The sequence below is a fragment of the Ailuropoda melanoleuca genome, chromosome 7 (genome assembly GCF_002007445.2).
Source record: "Ailuropoda melanoleuca isolate Jingjing chromosome 7, ASM200744v2, whole genome shotgun sequence".
In the NCBI taxonomy this organism is placed as follows: Eukaryota; Metazoa; Chordata; class Mammalia; order Carnivora; family Ursidae; genus Ailuropoda; species Ailuropoda melanoleuca.
The window spans coordinates 38,743,198-38,763,202 of NC_048224.1; the positions used below are offsets into that span (position 1 = coordinate 38,743,198).

At 40.2% G+C, this 20,005-nt stretch overlaps 1 protein-coding gene across 15 annotated transcripts in view; it reads right to left on the reverse strand.

The window, feature by feature from the left end:
* The window catches only part of LPAR1 (lysophosphatidic acid receptor 1), a 356,091-nt gene that overhangs the window by 62,022 nt on the left and 274,064 nt on the right, over window positions 1-20,005 (reverse strand). For 14 of the 15 annotated variants that reach the window (XM_019796714.2, XM_034664255.1, XM_034664252.1 and 11 more), the window contains one exon: window positions 12,484-12,643. In XM_019796714.2, the coding sequence (XP_019652273.1) occupies window positions 12,484-12,528 (45 nt within the window). In that variant the 5' untranslated portion in view covers window positions 12,529-12,643. Of the gene's footprint in view, window positions 1-12,483; window positions 12,644-12,743; window positions 16,802-20,005 lie in introns of those variants that run through there. The other variant, XM_019796720.2, reaches the window with a different exon arrangement.

Below are 20,005 nucleotides of genomic sequence, written 5' to 3' on the forward strand. Positions count from 1 at the left end.
CGATCCCATAACGCCGGGATCACGCCCTGAGCCAAAGGCAGACGCCCAACCGCTGTGCCACCCAGGCACCCCTAGTGGGGTTTTTTTTAAAAAAAGATTTATTAGGGGCGCCTGGGTGGCGCAGTCGTTAAGCGTCTGCCTTTGGCTCAGGGCGTGATCCCGGCGTTATGGGATCGGGCCCCACATCAGGCTCCTCTGCGGGAAGCCTGCTTCTTCCTCTCCCACTCCCCCTGCTTGTGTTCCCTCTCTCGCTGGCTGTCTCTGTCAAATAAATAAAATCTTTAAAAAAAATAAAAATAAAAATAAAAATAAAAAAAGATTTATTTTAGAGAGATAAGGAGCACAAGCAGGTGGGGGGAGGGGCAGAGAGAGAAGGAGAGAGAGTCCCGAGCGAGCGGACTCCACACTGAGTATGGAGCCCAATGTGGGACTCAATCTCATGACCCCAAGGTCATGACCTGAGCCGAAATCAAGAGCTAGACACTTAACCAACTGAGCCACCCAGGTGCCCCTACTGTTTTGGTTTCATATTTTCAAAGTCTATTTGGTTATCTTCGTATGAAGCCAGCATAACTATGTTATAAGAATAAACAAGGAAATTGAGAGCAAAAGAAACTGTTAACCAATATTTTTTAGGAATATAAAAAGAGCTCCTAAATATATTACATATTCATAACATATATTATACATTTATATATTTATATATTAGAACATACATTTAATTATATATCATATAAACATAATACACAAATATAATTTTATAAATCAAGACTAAATAGGGTTTAATCCAGAATGCAAAGATGATCTAACATTTAAATATCTAATAATATAATTCACCACATGAACAAATTCAAGGAAAGAAAAAAAAAGCCAATCATCTGAATAGACATGAGAAGAATGTGTCTGGCAAACTGTTGTCCCTTTCATGATAATTTGGCAATCTAGAATTAGAAGGGAGTTTCTTTAACTTCATAAAAGATCTATGGCAACTGTCATTGTTGATGGAAGTATTCCCTTTTAAAAGAGAAATGAAACAAATTACCAATTGCTTTTTAGCATGTACTGGTGGTCATAGCCAAACATAAAAACAAAACAACAACAACAACGACAAAAAACCAAAAAGAATTTGAAAAGAAAAAACTTACTGTTTTTCACAAATGAGATAACCAGTTACATAGAAAAATGCAAAGACGACTGTATGAATAGAGTTTAGCAAGTTTGCTAGATTAAATATCAAGTCACATGAATCAGCTGTGTCCCTATAGAAACACCAGAAAAAATATTTTTAGGTCATTATTTTAAGAAGAACTCATTTACAAGAACAAAATATCTAATATATCTAAGAGTAAGTCTAAATATTTGAAGCTTCCAAGAAAACCTAAACAGAGAAAATATTTTATGAGTAGAGAAAGGTTTTAAGATGTCAATATTCCCACTATGAATATATTAATTCAGTGCAATAAAATAAAAAATCCCAAAGGGTTCATCATGGTGCTTGACAGGTTCCCTGAACATTGATATGGAGGTATAAAAGAATCAGAATACCTGGGATAACTTGGAAGACAAAGAACTAGATGCCTTATAGAATGCCACATTTTATTTTAAAGTCATAGTAGTTAAGACATTATGATATCGTCACAGAAATACATGAATGGCCCAATGGAATAGAGAGCCAGAAACTTGACAATAGACATGCTTTATCCATCAATGGAGAAAACGGCATAACTGTTCATCTACATGAAAAAATAAAATACACTGATTATCTATTCCACATACACAGAAATCAATTGCGGGTAATATAAAGTCATGTGTGACAAATCTCTAAAACTTTCAGAAGAAAATAAGGCATATATTTATAATCCATAAACAGATTTTCCAAACAAGGCCAAAACATTGACAAAATATGACTAATTAGAAATCTGAGACTTCTGTGCTGCAAAGAACTTTATAATTAGTGAAAAGAAAAGCTGAAGACTAGAAGGAATTCTGTCAATGCACACAAAAAAGGCTTACCGGGAAACGTAGAAACTTTCTATATATCAAAAAGGAAAAGCCAAACAATGCAATAATAGAACAGGCAGACAGATATGGATAGGTAGTTCACAGAAGAGGAAACCTTAATGGCCAATAATCACACGCAAAGATAATTACTCCTCAAGGAATCAGAGAGAGTTAAATGTAAACTGCAGTCAGATACAACTTATGTCCATCAGGCTGGCAAAAATTAACACATCTGAAAACATCAAGAGTTGGTGAGGGCAGTCATTCGGTGCCAGTGGGAGTAAAATTTAGTACAACTGCTTGGAAAAAGTTTGGCAAGAGCCACTGACGTCGGACACGTTCATACAACGTGACTGAGAGATTCTAACCCCAGAAAAAACTCACACATATGCCTAAGGAGACATATGCAAGATTTTTCATTGCTACTCTTCTCTAACATTGAAATATCAGAAGCAACAAATATTCGTCAAGTGGAGAATGGGGAAATTGCAATCTAAACAGAAAGGTATGCCCTTCAGCAGTTAGAATGAACAAAGGAGAGCTTTATGTATGCTGATGGCTAAAGCCATGTGTGCATTATAACGCAGTACACCATTCCTAGGAATGTTAAAAACTTGCAGAAATACTAAATATTGTTTATATTTTCCCACATATGTATATATATATCCACCAACACATGCAGGGAGATGACACATCTCAATGTATGACCTGAGCCAAGAGGAAGGTTAATTACACTGGCAAAGACTATGAGAGGCTTCGGTTTTATGTGTAATTATTTGTTTCATTTATTCGAGACCCAAAGATTTTTGAAGTGATTACACCAAAATGTTCACGGTTTACAATGCTGGGTGACAGACCTACCCTGTACTGTAACGGTCTCTACGCTTTTCTGTATGCTTGGCATATTAAAAAAAACAAAACCAAAAATAAAACAACAAAAACCCACACAGCTAATTGGGTCTGAGTTGGGTTGCATTGTCAAAAAAAGGGGGAGGGGAAGGAGGGGGAGGGGAAGGAAGGAGAGGGAAGAGTAGTGACAAGTACTATTGCTAGACTACACCAGGCCCAAGGTAAGAATAACACCTGGATATGGGATGGTACTTCACTTGCAATTTCCTATTTCCTGGGAGACAGCCATCGTAGATTTGTAGTGGCTGTGAGCTTAGGCCTTAAAATCAGCGAGATCTGAGTTCAAATGCCAATTATATAACATTCCCCTCTCAGGACTCCATTTCCTCATCTGTAAAAATGGAGAGAAAAGCATCACCTACTTTTAAGGATGGAGTACTTATTACTCAGTCTCTGAGATCTGTTCTCTGGAAACTTCTGAATTCAGTAACCCAGAGAGTTTGACATTCATAAACCAACGACCACCTCCAAACACAACCTAAATACAACTTTCTTGAAACTCACAGATGAAAACACTATGTAATTCATCCATGAAGAAAATGAAAAATTATTTTCTGCTAGCCCCTCTTTTTCATAGTCTAACAGTAGAATGTTTCCTTATTATCTTGTTCCAATTCAATTTGTTTTTTCTTACAGTGATATGGGTAGGAATTGGTGTCTATTTCTTCTGATGCTTTATCTATCCCTATGCAAATACCCCACTGCCTTATTCTAACTTTATTGTAAATTCTGGTGTCTGGAAGAGCAGATATCCTACCTAGTTCCATCTAGTTCCTAGTTTCCCACCTAGTTCTTAAGATTGTATCAGTTATTTTTCACTTTTCCAGTTTTATGTAAGTGTTAGAACTACTTTGTGAGGTTTCCAAAAAAATTTAGGATTTTTATTGTGAATCACATTCAATCTATAAAACGCATTTTCAGGGAACTGACATCAAACCAATGAGTCTTACAATCCACTGACACAGTATCTATGTAAGTCTTCTCAAATGTCTAGTAAAGTTTGATAAGTAATCTCAAAGAGCTCTTACACCTGTTTTTTTATTATTCTTAGGAGCTTGATAATTTTCATGTACTTATATATAGCTTGTCTGGATAATTTTCTCATCTAACAGTTGTTTCTTTTATTATTGAGCTATAACTGATAAATAATATTAGTTTCAGGTGCTCAGTTTTTAAAAATAGGATTTACCTATTTAAGTCTTTGTTGTATTCTATCACTTACACTTATGTACCCTTCTATTCCTACAGAGCTTGTCTGCTTTCTTTTTCTGTGACTAGAGAAAGCAATAAAATGTGCATCCAAAAGGAGCATTTAATACTTTGATTTTTTCAATAATTTTAAGGAAAATATGCAAAAAAGTTCCAAGAATCAATGTCTATTCCTGATACATTATCTGAAAAAGCTAAACATCACGGTGTAACTACAACTATAATCCTCACAGATTCCCTATCATGCCACCTTGTTTCTTCTATCTTTTCTTGCTCCATTGTCACAGAATTGAATCCCCATCTGCAAGTTCAGTGTTGTCCTAGTTTTCCAAGCTAATCCTAAATGAGACAATGGCTGATGAACAGCTAAGTCTCCACTGTGACGTGTTTCACAGACGTAGCAGTATCTTTGACTGACCACGACTGCTGAGTCCCGAGTTCCCACTGGTCACCCACACAATCCAGCATGTCAGAGATAAGCCCAGAACATAAGCCATAGGGCTGGGGTTCTTCTGGGTCCTGCCTCCCCTGTTTTTGCCAGATTTCTTTGGTAACCTGATCAACTACAATTAAGGTATGCTAAACAGAATCCTGGAGTGTGCAAAGTCCTCAGAGTTGGGGCTCAAAGCTGAATCCAGATGAATGGATCTTCTGTCCAGGCCACAACTAAGCCTCCAAAACCTCCCCGTGCTGGCTGGTGGGGGTTCATCTAAGTGTAAATATTTTGACATCGGGCAGCTACCTAGTTGAACCGTATCCTATCCCTCCTCCTCTGAGCCTGGAGGTTCTTGCTCCCAAAGTGGGTCTGAATCGTTGCAAGTTACTTTACTGCTAACATAGTCTTTCGAGAACTCAATCTACTTCATGACCCTATCACGAACATTTTGTCTGACCCTACGGAGCAGGTAACAATCCCTGATCACTTCTCTCCCAGCTGTGCCTGGCTAGGATTACCATTTATGACGTGGGGTAAGTTTAACTGAAGGGCAGTTCCTAAGGGATGCTGTACAATTATGAAATAGCAGTATCATCACACACAGCAGACGAAGGCTGATTCTTTAAATGACAGTCTCCTTATGGCAAGGTATGGTTCTCCAAAGACAGAAATCTGGACTCTGTGATTATGTTCTCCTCCGCTGGGAAACACATCAGGGCCCGGCCCCACCTTAGTGTTTATTCCTGGAAAAGCTGCAATAAAAGTTCAAAGAAAAATAGCTGGAGAGGCTAGGCATGCGAAAAGGAAAATAGGCAAACAGCATCAGAATGGGCAGGAAAAGTGAGAAAACCACATCCCTTTTGAAGGATAAAGAGGCAGCTTCATTAATTATTAAAAACTAAACCAATCAGGAAGAAAATACTGGAAAGAAAAAGAAGCAAACATGAAAGGTCTTTGTACCCAGATATCTTTGTACAGTTTTATGAATAGGAAATTCAAAATGTGCCCTCACACAGATGATTGGATAAAGATGTGATATATATATATACCATGGAATATTACTCAGCCATAAAAAGGAATGAAATCTTGCCATGTGCAACAACGTAGCTGGACCTAGAGGGTATTATGCGAAGCATAAGTCAGAGAAAGACAAATGCCATAGCATCTCATTCATTTGTGGAATTTAGGAAACAAATGAGCAGAGGAAAAAAAAAAAAAGATACATAAACCAAGAAACAGACTCTTAGCTATAGAGAACAAAGGTCACCAGAGGGGAGGCCGGTGGGGGGGATGGGTGAAGTAGGTGACGGGGATTAAGGAGGGCACTTGTCAGGATGAGCACTGAGTCATGTGCACAACTGCTGAATCACTATGTTGCAACTATATTGCACACCTGAAACTAATACAACACTGTATGTTACCTCTAATGGAATTAAAATTCAAAGCTTATTAAAATGAGTATAATTGTTAAACATTCCCCAATCACCACTGTCTGGACCCACTCCAAATAAAATCACATGGCCCCGGGGTGCCTGGCTGGTTCAGTCAGTACGGCAGGCAACTCCCGGGTTGTGAGTTTGAGCCTACGCCGGATGTAGAGATTACTTCAGGAAAATAAATTAAAAACCACATGACCTCTTGTCACGTGAGCAAATTAAAGCCCTATCCCTCTTCCCCCACCTGTATTTTACTTAAGTTAGTTTGGGGGGGGAGCGGAAAATGTGCCCTCATATTCTGAAATAAAATATCCTCTCAAGCTTTATCTGAGCTTATAAACACAAAAGAGAGCAGAGATGAATTCAGACTGCAATATGAGAAGAAATTTTACCTCTAAGAGAAACATGGTTCAAGACAGAGTAAGTCAGAGATCTCAGTGTTTATCTATGCATGCATTTATTCCTGGCAATTCGCTGGCGTTTTCCGTCGACTGTTTATCCAACTCGGCTTTCCTCTGATGGACCTTCTGGCACATTACAGAAGGACATCGTATACACAGACCATATGTAGAGGTAACCACCTTCACCCTGTAAAGAACTCTCAGAATAATTATGGGGGGAGAAAGGAAGGACATAATATATGTCACATATCTAACTAAGGGGTTGATGTACCTCACAGATACTTTGCCATTGAAACTTGGGAGCGCAGTGTATAACACTTGAATTTTAGAGATTCAAAGAAATAAAACTAAAAGAGATACCTATATTGGAACATGCCCCAGCTATGGGATTTGAACCCAAATTCACTTAAATTGAAGCCCAGGCATTCTGTCTTCTCAATTCCATGTTCGATGAAGCCAGACCACACTGGGTCTTCACCATGTGGCACTGGAAATATATTTCATATTCCAACTATTCACACTTTAGTCTAAAAGCACTATCCAGCCATCTGTGATCCTTTACTTTAGAGACTGACAATGTAACAATTACAATCATTCTTTTAACGCCTTCAGTGTATGTCTCATTTTTCTTATTCTTCAGTGGTGAAATACTATGGTCCATATGTCAATCTACCTCCCACTTAGAGAATAAAGGGAGGAAAAGGAACTGCCTTTTAAACCTCAAAAAGTGATTGAATAGTCTTATAGAGAAAACTGATCTGATTGATGTGTTTAAAAGATAACATAACTGCAAACCACTTTTGAGAAAAGCAATTGGGGAAATCTGAACATGGAGGAATATGACATGACATTAAGGAGTTGTTTTTAATTTTGTTAGACGTGATGATAGTACTGTGGTTATAGAAGTGAATTATTTTTTAGAGATGTATACTGATGGACAAGGGTCAAGGTGAGGGGACACAATGCCAAACGTTTGCTTTACAACGGCTCCTCTCCCAAAATGGGAGGAAGTGAAACAAGTATGGCAAAATACAAGGAACTGTTGAATCTAGGTGATGTCTCTACTGAGATCATTACATTATTCTTTTTTTACTTTTGTGAATGTTTGAAAACTGCCATCATAAAACGTTCTAAAAAACTAAAAAACAGAAGTTTTTCAATCTCAAAAAATGCAACCCACTTAGTATGGAATTCAATTGCTTTACTCCAAAAGTATCCAGTCTCTAATACCAGAAATGAACCCTCTAGAATATACATTTTGGAAATATGATGGATTTTGTTAGAGGAACCTATTGGTAATGTTCAGAAACGCCTGTCTTCCAAGAGACAAGCAGAGACCTACTTGTGTTAGTTCCATCAGAACACTTGGGTAACAACCAGACAGGAATCTGTTAAGACACGGAGTACCTCTCTACCCAATCTCATGTCTTTAATGAAAGCTACAGGACGTCACTTGCAGGGATCAAAATATCTTTGTTTCCCAGGCTTAAAACCAAGACAGCCACTTCACAAATGACAGACAGAATGAAATACCTTGTAAAATGCGGCTAGAACAGAGTCCTCCCTTTCTGGAATCCCAGGTGTGGGATCACAATACCTTTGAAATTCTCCACACCAGTCCTGGGTTTGAGAGAGGTCAAACCATTCATGCATGTAGTGAACTACTTGACCCTTCCCTTCAAAAGGAAAATAAAACTTTTAATCCATACTCTACCTGCAGTCCATGGATGAAGCACAATTCAAATAACACTAACCAGAATTCGAGAAACAGAAACCGGCCATTAAGAGCGGCAAGATTTTTTATTTCCTATCCCACTCCGCCCCACCCCCAGCTCCTATCTGCCGGAGGTGAACACATTAATTTAACCTAATGGTGAACGTGTTCCCGTCTGCAAACATTTTCCTAAAGGTTTCCTTGGGCAAGAAACTCTTTATCGGTGCCTGGACTAACACAGCAGGAACTTAGCTACATACGGTCTTCCTGCCGGGGCTAGCGCAGCTTTGCCTCCGAATTTATCTAGCTTCGTAAGAACAAGGTGCTTTCTCAACAGGAGAAAACAAAAATCCGCCTTACAGTCTAGTCAGGAGCAAAGCAGGGAATACAAACTTGTCCCACTTCAAAGCACAAGGCCTATCTTTCACTGACTAAACAGCAACCCCAGCCCGAGTGACAATGGAAGCTTTCTTCCCTATTATTGTTTGAAACAATCACAGGCTATCTGTTCATATTAATTAGCTTATATCTAGTATTAGGCAGCCTTGATTAGAAAAATGCTCTTTGTTACCAAATGAATAGAGGAAAACAAAACCAAAAGCTGCTTTTTTTTTTAATTGTTGTTTGTGCCTTAGAAAAGGATTGTCAGGCCTTTCACATTCGAATGTGGGTTTATCTTTACACAGGTCCCTGAATTCACTCTGAAAGAATGCAAGTGGACGTAGCAGACAATACCGGGCTAAGCTGATTGAGTCAACTTGCTTATTTCGCCTGTGCCTGAGGAGATGGTGTATTTAAATTACTTTTACCTTCTCTGAACCTGAAGAAACCTTGATAATGGGAGAGTAGACATCCATGCAGACTTGGGGGCGAGGGCAAGTCAGCCTGGGACCAAAATCCGACTGCACAAGTTCCATGTGAAGAATGGACATACAGATAATCAGAAGGCGTGTCATTGACCAGAGGCTCTGGGAACGAAGTGACCCAGTGAACGGCAGCTCTCCGGGAGAGTAAGCCCCCTCCTTGGGTCCTAATCCCCTAGTTACAGCTGACTCCTTCTAGGTGGGCTTGGGTTCCTCCAACAATCAGAGGCTACTTGTTCCCAGCTCGTGTTAAGAATAATGGGGCTTGCTACCCTCGTTGAGATTAATGAATGAACTTGTTCAATGGAACTGTCAAAAGTCAGGGTTTGAATCCAGCCCCACGACTCCAAAGCTACACAGGCTTCAAGATTAACATTAAATTCCTCAACGTAGCTTGCAAGGCGCTGCAAGAATCTTCCCCAACCTTGTGACCTAACCCAGAAGCATGCAGATAAATATCTAACAATGGGCTCTTAAGAGTCAGGGACTGTGTTTGCCAATTTCCATGGTTAAATACTCCACCCTGGCTGATTACAAGCTACAAGCATGAAGTCAATTGGCTCACACAGTTCCTGAAAACTGAACCATCAGATCTTTGGCAGAGCCAGCTGTAGCACATCTCTGCTTAGGACCTCACACCCCAGCAGACTGCAACTATCCTGAACAAACCTCCAGAGGCTGTGCTCTCGCTCTCTCCTTGGGACGTTTGATTCACACGTGCTGTTTCTCCTGCCTTGTCAAAGTACAGATACATTGGCTCCTTCCAGAAGCCTTCCGATTCTCCAAGTCTTTCCTGGCTGCTTTACTTTACTCCAAAAGTCCCCATATTTTTACCCTAGCAGGTGTGATATGGCTCTCTAATTTTTTGTTTCCTCGTCTGTATGTTTCCCACTACATTTCTAAACCCTGCAGGGCAAAAGCCTTGTTTCTCTTATTTATTCTTGGATTCCCCAGGCCTGCCACAGTGAGCTTGCTCAACACTATTAACTAAGATGTACTGAGCAGTAAGTGCCAGATTTTGTTCTAAGTTTTATATATATTATCTCATTTCATCCTTAAAGCAAACCTATGAAGTTGGCTCTGTAATTTTCAGGTTCATTTTGCAGATGAGGAAGCCGAGGCCCTCGCAGGGTGGATTCCTCTCTACCAACCCCACGGGCTCAGACAGTAAATGTTGGAGCCAGGATTTAAACCCCAGGCAGTGTGACCGGAGCACCCTTGCACATCTAGCCCAGTGTCTGATTCCACCCCCCCCTTGGCAATTCTCAACGAGAAAATTTTACTTAAATTTAAATTCTCCCTAATGAGAGAAATCAAGTGTTAAGGAATAGGATGTCATCAGGTCGAGTTAAACCTTAGAGGGACTTTTTCTATCTCCCAAGATCCAATTTTTGCACTCTTGGGGAAAACATCATTGCCACTGACAATGTATGTTCTAGACCTTTCACTATGTGCCCTACATTAATGTACCATATGAACCCTAAAAACATACGATCTTGTTTTACAGTCTGAATGATATCTTCCTGAATTAGTCTGCATTTTACTTTCTTTTTTCCTCCATCAGGTATCCTAGGGAGATGTAGCTGTGTTGAGATATGTATTTATCATTTTTTTAACTGCTACATGGTACTTGAATCATATCAGCATGCCTAAATTTATTGTCGTTCCACTACCATATATTCAGAAAGTTTTGTACTTCTTGGCCTTCAACTAATGCTTCAGTGAATATCTTTATGCATGTCTCCTTGGTGTCTTTCTAATGTAGTTACTGAGATGGGAAGAGGGTAGATGCAAAGGGACAGAATTTTAATAGATGCTATCAAATTACCCTCTAGAGGGACTGTACCAATTTACCTTCCCACAGAGGATTTACAAGAGCCCATATTTTCCCCAAGTGTTTATATTAAATACAATGTCTTTCTACCTTGGGTGGTGTTAAACATTTTAATTAAATGAGTCACTGAGAAATAATTCTCTTGCTTGCCAGCTGATAGTAGCTCGTGTAAGAGCAAAGAGCTGCGCGCGGATAGGATGCTTCCCCGGGAGATGCTGACAAACCCAACAGCGGGACTGAGGTGCTGGAATCCTTGTCCAGAAAACCTGTGCTTGGGCCTACCTCCCTTCAGCAAAGACTCAGAACGGCTGTTGCACGGGGACTGCCGCAGTGGACTCTGACGTGGTGACCCCAGGTGACGGGCACTAAATCTTGTCACTCACTTACGAAGTCTCTGCTTCCCCAAAAACCCTACTGAGGGGAATGGAAACCAAACAGCCCAAGTCCATGAAATGCTGAAAAATTAAGATCCATTTGGCAGCAAGAGAAATACACATGATGGCGGTAACACTAAACTTTCTGGAAAATACCAAACGCTTTAAAATCTTAAATAACAGGAGGACTTTATCCATATGATCAAATTCCAAGGTATTTTTTTTTTTTTTTAGAAGAGACAAGAAGCATTTATAGATACATGAAGTAAAAACGCTCCCTTCTCCCTCCCCCTTCTTCCTTCCCCTCTCCACATACCCCTCACTTGAAATACATACAGAATCTAGTAGCCTGAAAAATGATACAGGACAAAAAAAAAAAAAAATTGTGGAAAAACATTCTGTATCATCAAGATCTAAACTTCAAACAATATAGCTCTTTTTTCAAAGGTATATATTTTTAAACTTTGGCTTAAAAATGATTATCGTGAATGAGATGGGGGAGTCACACGCTAAAAGGAGGGGGAGAAGATGAAGGAAGAGCAGATGGGAAACTAACTGCTGAACACCTACTATGTGCTCTGCATACATCCTATCACTTAAGCCCGTAGAACCATCCTGCGAAGTATGGTGACATGAGAAGACGTTGAAGCTGAGCGAGGTTAGCATGACTAAGGTCATCCAACCATCAGGATGTGACATCAGGCCTAATGCTTGCAAAGGCTGTTTCCCCACGTCAGCACACTGCCTGCTAAGACGGAAAGAATCCGGTTACAACTCTAATAGATCAGACTGTAAAATAATTGCAGGCAGTGTCCTTGCCACGTAACTGCTCTTCACTGGACAGAAAAAGTAATGCATGACTACTCTAAGCAAGTTTTTGGAGGGGCATCTTCTTTCCAAAGCTCCCGGAACAGGTCAAGGCAAAATAGTAATTAGAGGAAGCAGACAATGAGACTGCATTCAGAAAATTTATAAGAGGAGATCTGTTCTATTTCATTAAAACCCTAAAAAAGCCAAGAAAGCAGCAGGATTTACCTTTGACTGTCTTGACTGGGAGTTTGATGCCTAAAGGAACAGCCAGACATTCTAAGCACTGAAAACTAAGACCCCCACGCAGAGAGGCTGGTCCACTACCGTCACGTGCCCCTTGTTCCAGCTGCTTAATGAACTCAACCGCACCTGCCTCAGGAAAGCGCAGCTATCCAAATGCCCGCCAAAGGGGCATTAGAAGGTTGCACACCATCCCTAGAGTCAGACGCACCTTCTGAAATTCAATTTAAAACTTACACCAGGTTGAATCACTTACCGGGGGTGGTGAATTTACAGGGGTGGAAGTGGAGGCAGCGACCATGGCAGCTCTGTAGTTGTGGGCAGCGACCAGGCCCCAGCACAGCAGCACCAGACCCAGGAGCCAAGTCACGTTTGTTGTGGATCAGATCACGGTCATGCTAGACGGAACTGTGTACCTGGAAAAGGACAGGAAAATCCACATTTAGCCTGAAAGGACTAGGGCATGGGAGTCAAGTACCACTGGCCAGAGGAAGCAAAAATCCCCGTACCACGTACCAACTCCTAGCTTAAGGAAAAGAAGAACCCAGAAGGGAGCATCTAACGTCTCAGAGCCAGGACTCCTGGACTCAGCCAAAGCAGGTCAGGTTGATGTATTTTCAGAAGTCTGAATCCAGCTCTCCTTGCTAGCCAAATGTTTTGAGGAGGCCGTTTCAAGCTGTAAAGTTGGGGAGAGGGGTCCAAGGGGAGACACCATTCTATCATTTGACAATAAAGGAATTAAGTGACCCATGACTGATAACTGCCAGTTTAAATACAAAGGGCAAAAAGAGTAATACCATCAGGGGTGTTAAAGATCACCAGTTCAAGTGTACCCATTTGATGATGGAAAACTGAGGTGTGGAGAAGAAAGAAACTACAGTCACACATTTCGTTAACGACAGAAGCAGGACCAGAACCACAACTGATTCCCAGTCTCGTATGGAACATAAGACAGTATGTTCCATGTTAACATTTCCTCAGGAAACTTAGTCACCACTAAGATTAAAGAAAGGCAAGACATCCCAAAGTGATAGGAGTCAGTTACAAGGATGAATCAAGTACTCCAACTGGTGGTGGGGGGCTTCATTAGTCTTGCCCACAAGTGGGGAGAAGTGCCTTTCTACAGTCTTCTTGACATCGTCGGAGAGAGGACGCTAGAGAGGCACAAAATATAAACAAATCTTCTGTTACTAATATGTCCATTAAGGAAACTCAAAAAGATGCTGAATTCTCTGCAGTAAAGCATGGCCCCAGTTCTGTCCAAAGACCGACGTGACTGTTTCCACACTGCAATTTGATCCACAGGGAAATTTTTTTTATTTTAAGAATTTATGGAAAGTCTTTCCTTCTGAGGAAAACTCCCATTTTTAGGTTGTTTTCAGACCACCTAATGATCTCCTTTCTTTTATTCAAAAGATATTTATTGAACATCTACAGTGAACCAGGAGCATAATGAATACAACTGAGCCAGCCCCTGACCTCAGGGAGTTTTTGTCTGGAAATATACTTTCTCATTTCACTAGCAGGCAAGACGATACCTCAACACTTCTCAACTCCTGGAAGATGATACTTTTCATTATAGTAGAAGTAAAGATTCAAGTCTTGAGCTGGACATTTAATCCAAGCCTTCTGAACCCCGAATCCTCTGACACTACTCCGTACCAGCTGGAGGATACTGGGCAGGTCACAAAACCTCACAACCGTGTCCTAAGTAATAATCTAGGTTTGGCAGCAACTTCTATGAACTTGAAGTTCTGATTTTTACCCTGTCTTTGCATATTATCCTTCATACCATACTTACAATCGCTTTAGGTTTTGTTTAGAACTACGGCTCCTTCCTACTTTCTCTTTGCTGTTCGAGTGATTATAGTTATTAACAAATAAGGAATAAAGCTGTCAAACTATTTTGGTAGAACACGCAACACTAAATTCCTTGGGTGCCCTAATGTTCTCCTTAATCCTAGCTCTGGGGGGAGGGGGGGAAGACCCGTGGTTTATCATACCGCTAATCTAAGTGAACAGCCTGGGAGAAAGGTGTATGTATAGGGTAGGGGCCTTTTTGCTTGAGTGCCGAGCGTACACTGAGAAAAATTATACGACCCCCATGGTGCACTGTTTTGTACTGAACTTATTCTTGGCATCATTTTATGCCCCCCCCTACTTTTTTAAATTTTTCCTCTTTCTTTCTCATGTATTTATAATTCACACCGTCTTACTCTATCATATGTGGGGTGGAGACATGAATATATAAATAGCATGATAATCAAAAAAACAAAATAAGCAGACAAGTGAGATTCTATTCTGAAAGACTCACACTATGCGCTGGGGTCCGATATCTAAGCTAAGTCATTAAGCAATAGGACCTTAAAAGACTTTCAGTACTCAGAGCACAGAAAATTGCCTAAAGGTGAATAGAGAGCAGCTAGCCTGCGGTGGGGGAAAGGATATAGAAGTGGGTGTGACAAATATGCCAGGTGGCATCACTGCTAACAAGCAAAGGGGGCAGGTAGGACACTGGGATGTAATGAAAGCCTAGGAGATGCTGAGCGTTGAGAAACTCGTTTCGCATACAGTTTGAGGCACATATTGTTAACTCATTTCATGGACAAGAACCCCGAGGATTTAAACGTTTGTGTAGCAGACATAACCAAAGCCACACAGCCCGGAAAGGAGGGAGAGCGGACACCTGATCCAGGCCCCGCTCCAGGGCCGTGCTCTTTCCACACACTAGCTCCCCATGGGAACATAAATTAGGGAAAGTGCTGAGGGTTTAAGGACAACTTTCAGACCGGTCCCGAAAAAAGCAGGGTGAAGTCAGAGGTTCTGCACAGTAACTAACTTCCCCAAACTCTGAAACAGAGAATCCTGGGCTGCTGTTCTTATCTGTAGAAAACGGTAATGATGGCGTTCCTCGTTTTGATTTACGTTACACATCCTTAAGATACATTAAGAGACAGGCCAGATTCTTAGTTTCCTATCCTCAAGAAGCAAGCAAGAAAATAAGGCAGAAAGTTAACTGCCTTCTCCTAAAGCATTTCAGACCTATCGAGTTGTGAGGCTTTTGTGGAACCTATTCTTACATGACAAGAGTCCTTTATGAAGTGGCATATGGTTACTTAACTCTAAAAATACAAGGGTTAAGCAATATTACCACAAAGGGTATAAACCAGCTCTCTTGTGGCAGTGAAGTCCTAAAATTACCTTTATAAAACCTATGTACTTCCCGGCTTATTTACCAAACTGCACAGATCATGGGGGATAGACAAGATGACATCCTAAATACTGCCATTCAGGCCCTAACCAAGTAAGCCGTCTCCCTGTGACACACTAGTCCTCTGCTATCCCACAGTCTCACAACATCAACCACGGCATCGCACTGAATTTCTAAAGAAATTCATCCCTCTTTGAACTCCTCCAAGTATCTGGACACCTGTCCTGTAGTTCTTGCAACCTGCCATCAATCCAGCTCTCATTTCCTTCGCTTGAGTTGGAAGACTGTGCCCCAGCTAGAGAAAGCCATGGAGTGAAGGGGGTGGGCCCTGCTGGCCCCAGCTGCCCTTGGGTCATTACTGTTGCCCTTCTCCTCCTTCTCTACTTCTCTTCATTCTCCATTCTAGGCATCTCTTCTGATCTGTACCATTCTTCCTCAAACCACAAACCACTTCTCATGCCCTTCACTTGCAAAAGATCAGCCATCACTTATTTATTTACTGGCCCATTCATCTCTTCCTCTAGAGTCACTGGGTATGAATTAACTCATTATCCCTCCCTATGATTCAAAACAGATGTACAAAATACAATCCATAAGGAAGAAAGCTACATAGGCTCATTCCTGTGCCAGATTACTACAGAAATCACCAATTCACTATAAGAATGGGAAATATCCTGAATCAGCCCTAGAAGCCACAGATGGAACCCAGCTATTGCTTGAATTTTCAGAAAAATATACTAGAAAGAATCAGTATGGGAGGTTGATAAAAGGACTAAGGTACAACATCCCCTTCATGGGAAACTGCACTGAATGAACAGAAAATAAGCAAATGAGACCCTAATAGACTCATAATGATACTCCTAGTTCAGAGGGATGAGGAGTGGGGGGGAATGAAGCCAAGAAGCATAGGAGTACATTTAAAATACACTCACTCCTTAGAAGGGGTTCCTGGCTTCAACTGAGCAAGTCATCTCCGGCTGGATTTGCTTCTGATTTACATGTGGCCATGATGACTGCCCCAGAAAACATGTGGGGAAAAACTCAACCAGCTGGCTTCTGACATGGGCAACCTTGCCAAGTGACAATGACCTTACTAATTACTGAGTGCCACACCAAACACCTAAAAGAAAGTCTTTGGTTCTGAGGCAAACTCCCCTTTGTTTACTTCTGCAGCTGATGCTGGCTCCTTCCCTAGGCCTCAAAAGAAGATGAATTTCTAATTGACAAATTAATGTACTATAAATCTAACCATTTTCCTCTATCTGGACTTGAGTCAAAGTGACTCGTTTCAGTCTCTTGAAAGAACACAGGGCAATACCCGATACTGAATATGCAGACTTCCCTCTCTATGGATAAGCAAGAGAAAAATCCAAATCCACCAGGCAAATGAAAAATATTAGGGCTCAAGAGAAGGGGAGATTCTAGGATCAGAGCAAATATTGACTTAAGGAATGGGTGTACTGCATTAAGAAAAAAACTTTCAAAATTATGAGGTCAGAATGAGTCTGTGTTAACCAAAAAAAGGGGAAAAAATCTGAATTATGAACTTGAATGAAGGCAGTCGATAAAGCAGAAAACAATAAAAAATTAAGCAAAAGACAGTTTTCATGAAGCAGAAGATAAACCAGGGCTTGGTGGGGGAGGGGCTTCATGGGTAAAGATTTCAAAGCTGCCATCCCCAAAACATAACAGATGAATGAAAAGTACTAAAGGGGGAAAGAAGTCATCAATATTACAACCAGGAAAAAATAAATTTATCTTCAAAGCTTTAGAAAAGTGTTACATATAGAGTCTTTTAGAGGAAGTAGGCAAAATTTCAGACTTGAAATTTGTGTATCCTTCCAGAGAGAGCCCTATAGTCTGGCAGAAACCAAGTAGGGAAAAAAACCAAAACAAAACACTTTGAATCTCAAACCGGAGGAGCAAGAAAATGTGATATAGGAAAGTCAGGGCTATAGCTTGTCTTTGTTAGTATTTACTCCCCCTACCAGAGCTAAATAGCATCAGAAGCCAGCCTTGGCCTTACATCATCTAGGGACTAATGCTCTTCTCTCAATTCTAAGCAGATGAAAACATAACAATAGTAGGACCAGAAAGATAACATTGCACCCACAGAAACAAAAATAGGATACTTAACAAATGCTCATTCAAAATGCAGTAGAAAGATTGGAATATCAAGAAACTTGTCTAAGATATAGAGCAAAAAAACCAAAGGAAAATAAGAACAGTAAGAAGGAGAAAAATAGAGGCCTAGGCCAGGAGACCCAATAGCTAAAGGAAAGTAATTCCAGAATGAAAAGGGGGGGGGGGGGAATCACATAACTCCAAACATTTCCTAAAGTGAAGTCATAAATTTGTGAACTATTAGGGTCCACTGAGTGCCTACCTGCCCACCTCAACTGATGTTACTATGCCCACATTAAGCACATTATGAAAAAATTTTAAACGGTAGAGATAGTAAAAAATCTGGTCATCAATCAGAAATTGGGGGCGGGTGGGGGGGGCGCTCACGAACAAAGAATTAGGGATCAGAAAGTCTCTGGACTTCTCAACAGCAACCAGGAAGCCAGAAGACAGTGAGGCAATGAGGCAAGTGATTTACGACCTACAATTCCATTGAAGGATGTTCTTCGGCAAAATGGAGAAAAATAAGAAAACGAAAGGCATGAAATACAGGAATAGGAGTTCAATACAGGAGAAAAAAAAAGGAATTTCTGACATCATTGAGAAAAGAGATCCTGGCTGACAGGTAATAGGACTCAAAAAGTAGCTTTCGCAAAATAACTGTCCATCTGGGTATATCGAGAGCAGACTTCTAGAACTGACAGAGTTTGGGACTGAATGAGTACACAGAATACAAAGCACACAGAACACAAACATAAAAAGAAGGATTAAAACTTTCTAAGGATTTGCAGAAGAGGAAAAGGATTCAGAGAATTTTAGATAGCTCCACTATTAACAACGTTAACAAGGTCACGAAGGCATTAACACTGAATAACGAATCAGTTATTCAAAATCATGACCTAACTGTATTAGGATGAAGAGGTACAGGATGGGAATGTGTGTATGGCACATCTTCTTCGTGGGGCAGCTAGAAACATTTAAAACTGATACATCAAAAAGTGTAAGTAAAGATCTTAGAGATGCAATGAAAATACTGAACAAAGCAGCTAAAAGAACTGAAAATGCTGGCTATGGCGAGGGTAAAATGGTAGGGAGAGAAGAACCCTTTTCTTAAGTAAGCCTCATACAGCTACTTGACACTTCAAGTTACAAACATGTAGAACTTAAGGGAAAAAAAAAAAGAAAAAGAAAAAGAAAAAATAGCATTACTGCTTACACTAAAAATTTAAAACTACAACAGGGAGAAGCGCCACTACAGAAAACCAGGTTGATGCCATGGGAGATGAGCTTGAGAAAAACCATACATACGTCTAATAATGGAATTTACTAAACTGGTTAGTCAGTATGGCTATGGAGCACAGAAAGTAGAGATTCAATGTAAGAACAACTGGTAGATCTGAGGACAAATGGCACAATAGTTACTTAACAATAAAAGCAAACTTTTCTTAAAAGATGTTGAAGATGATTTAAAGAGCTCACCACAACATAAACAACGAGGAAAAAAAAACATAAGATGCACTAAGTCAAAATTAAGAACTTCTGTGCAAAGGACACAATCAAAAGTAAAAATACAGTCCGTGGAATGGGAGAAAATATTTGCAAATCCTAAATCTAAAAAGGAGTTAACATCCAGAATATATAAAGAACTCCTACAACTCAACAAGATCAAACAATCCAATTAAAAAATGAACAAAAGACATGAACAAACATTTCTCCATACACAGATGGCCAAAAAGCACAGGAAGAGATGGTCAACATCACCACTCATTAGGGAAATGCACATCAAAACCACAATGAGATACCACCTCATATCCATTAGAACAGTTACTATCAAAAAAGCANAGATTTAAAGAGCTGACCACAACATAAACAACGAGGAAAAAAACATAAGATGCACTGGGTGCCTGGGTGGCACAGCGGTTAAGCGTCTGCCTTCGGCTCAGGGCGTGATCCCGGCGTTATGGGATCNTGATTTAAAGAGCTCACCACAACATAAACAACGAGGAAAAAAAAACATAAGATGCACTAAGTCAAAATTAAGAACTTCTGTGCAAAGGACACAATCAAAAGTAAAAATACAGTCCGTGGAATGGGAGAAAATATTTGCAAATCCTAAATCTAAAAAGGAGTTAACATCCAGAATATATAAAGAACTCCTACAACTCAACAAGATCAAACAATCCAATTAAAAAATGAACAAAAGACATGNAATCTTTAAAAAAAAAAAAAATTAAGAACTTCTGTGCAAAGGACACAATCAAAAGTAAAAATACAGTCCGTGGAATGGGAGAAAATATTTGCAAATCCTAAATCTAAAAAGGAGTTAACATCCAGAATATATAAAGAACTCCTACAACTCAACAAGATCAAACAATCCAATTAAAAAATGAACAAAAGACATGAACAAACATTTCTCCATACACAGATGGCCAAAAAGCACAGG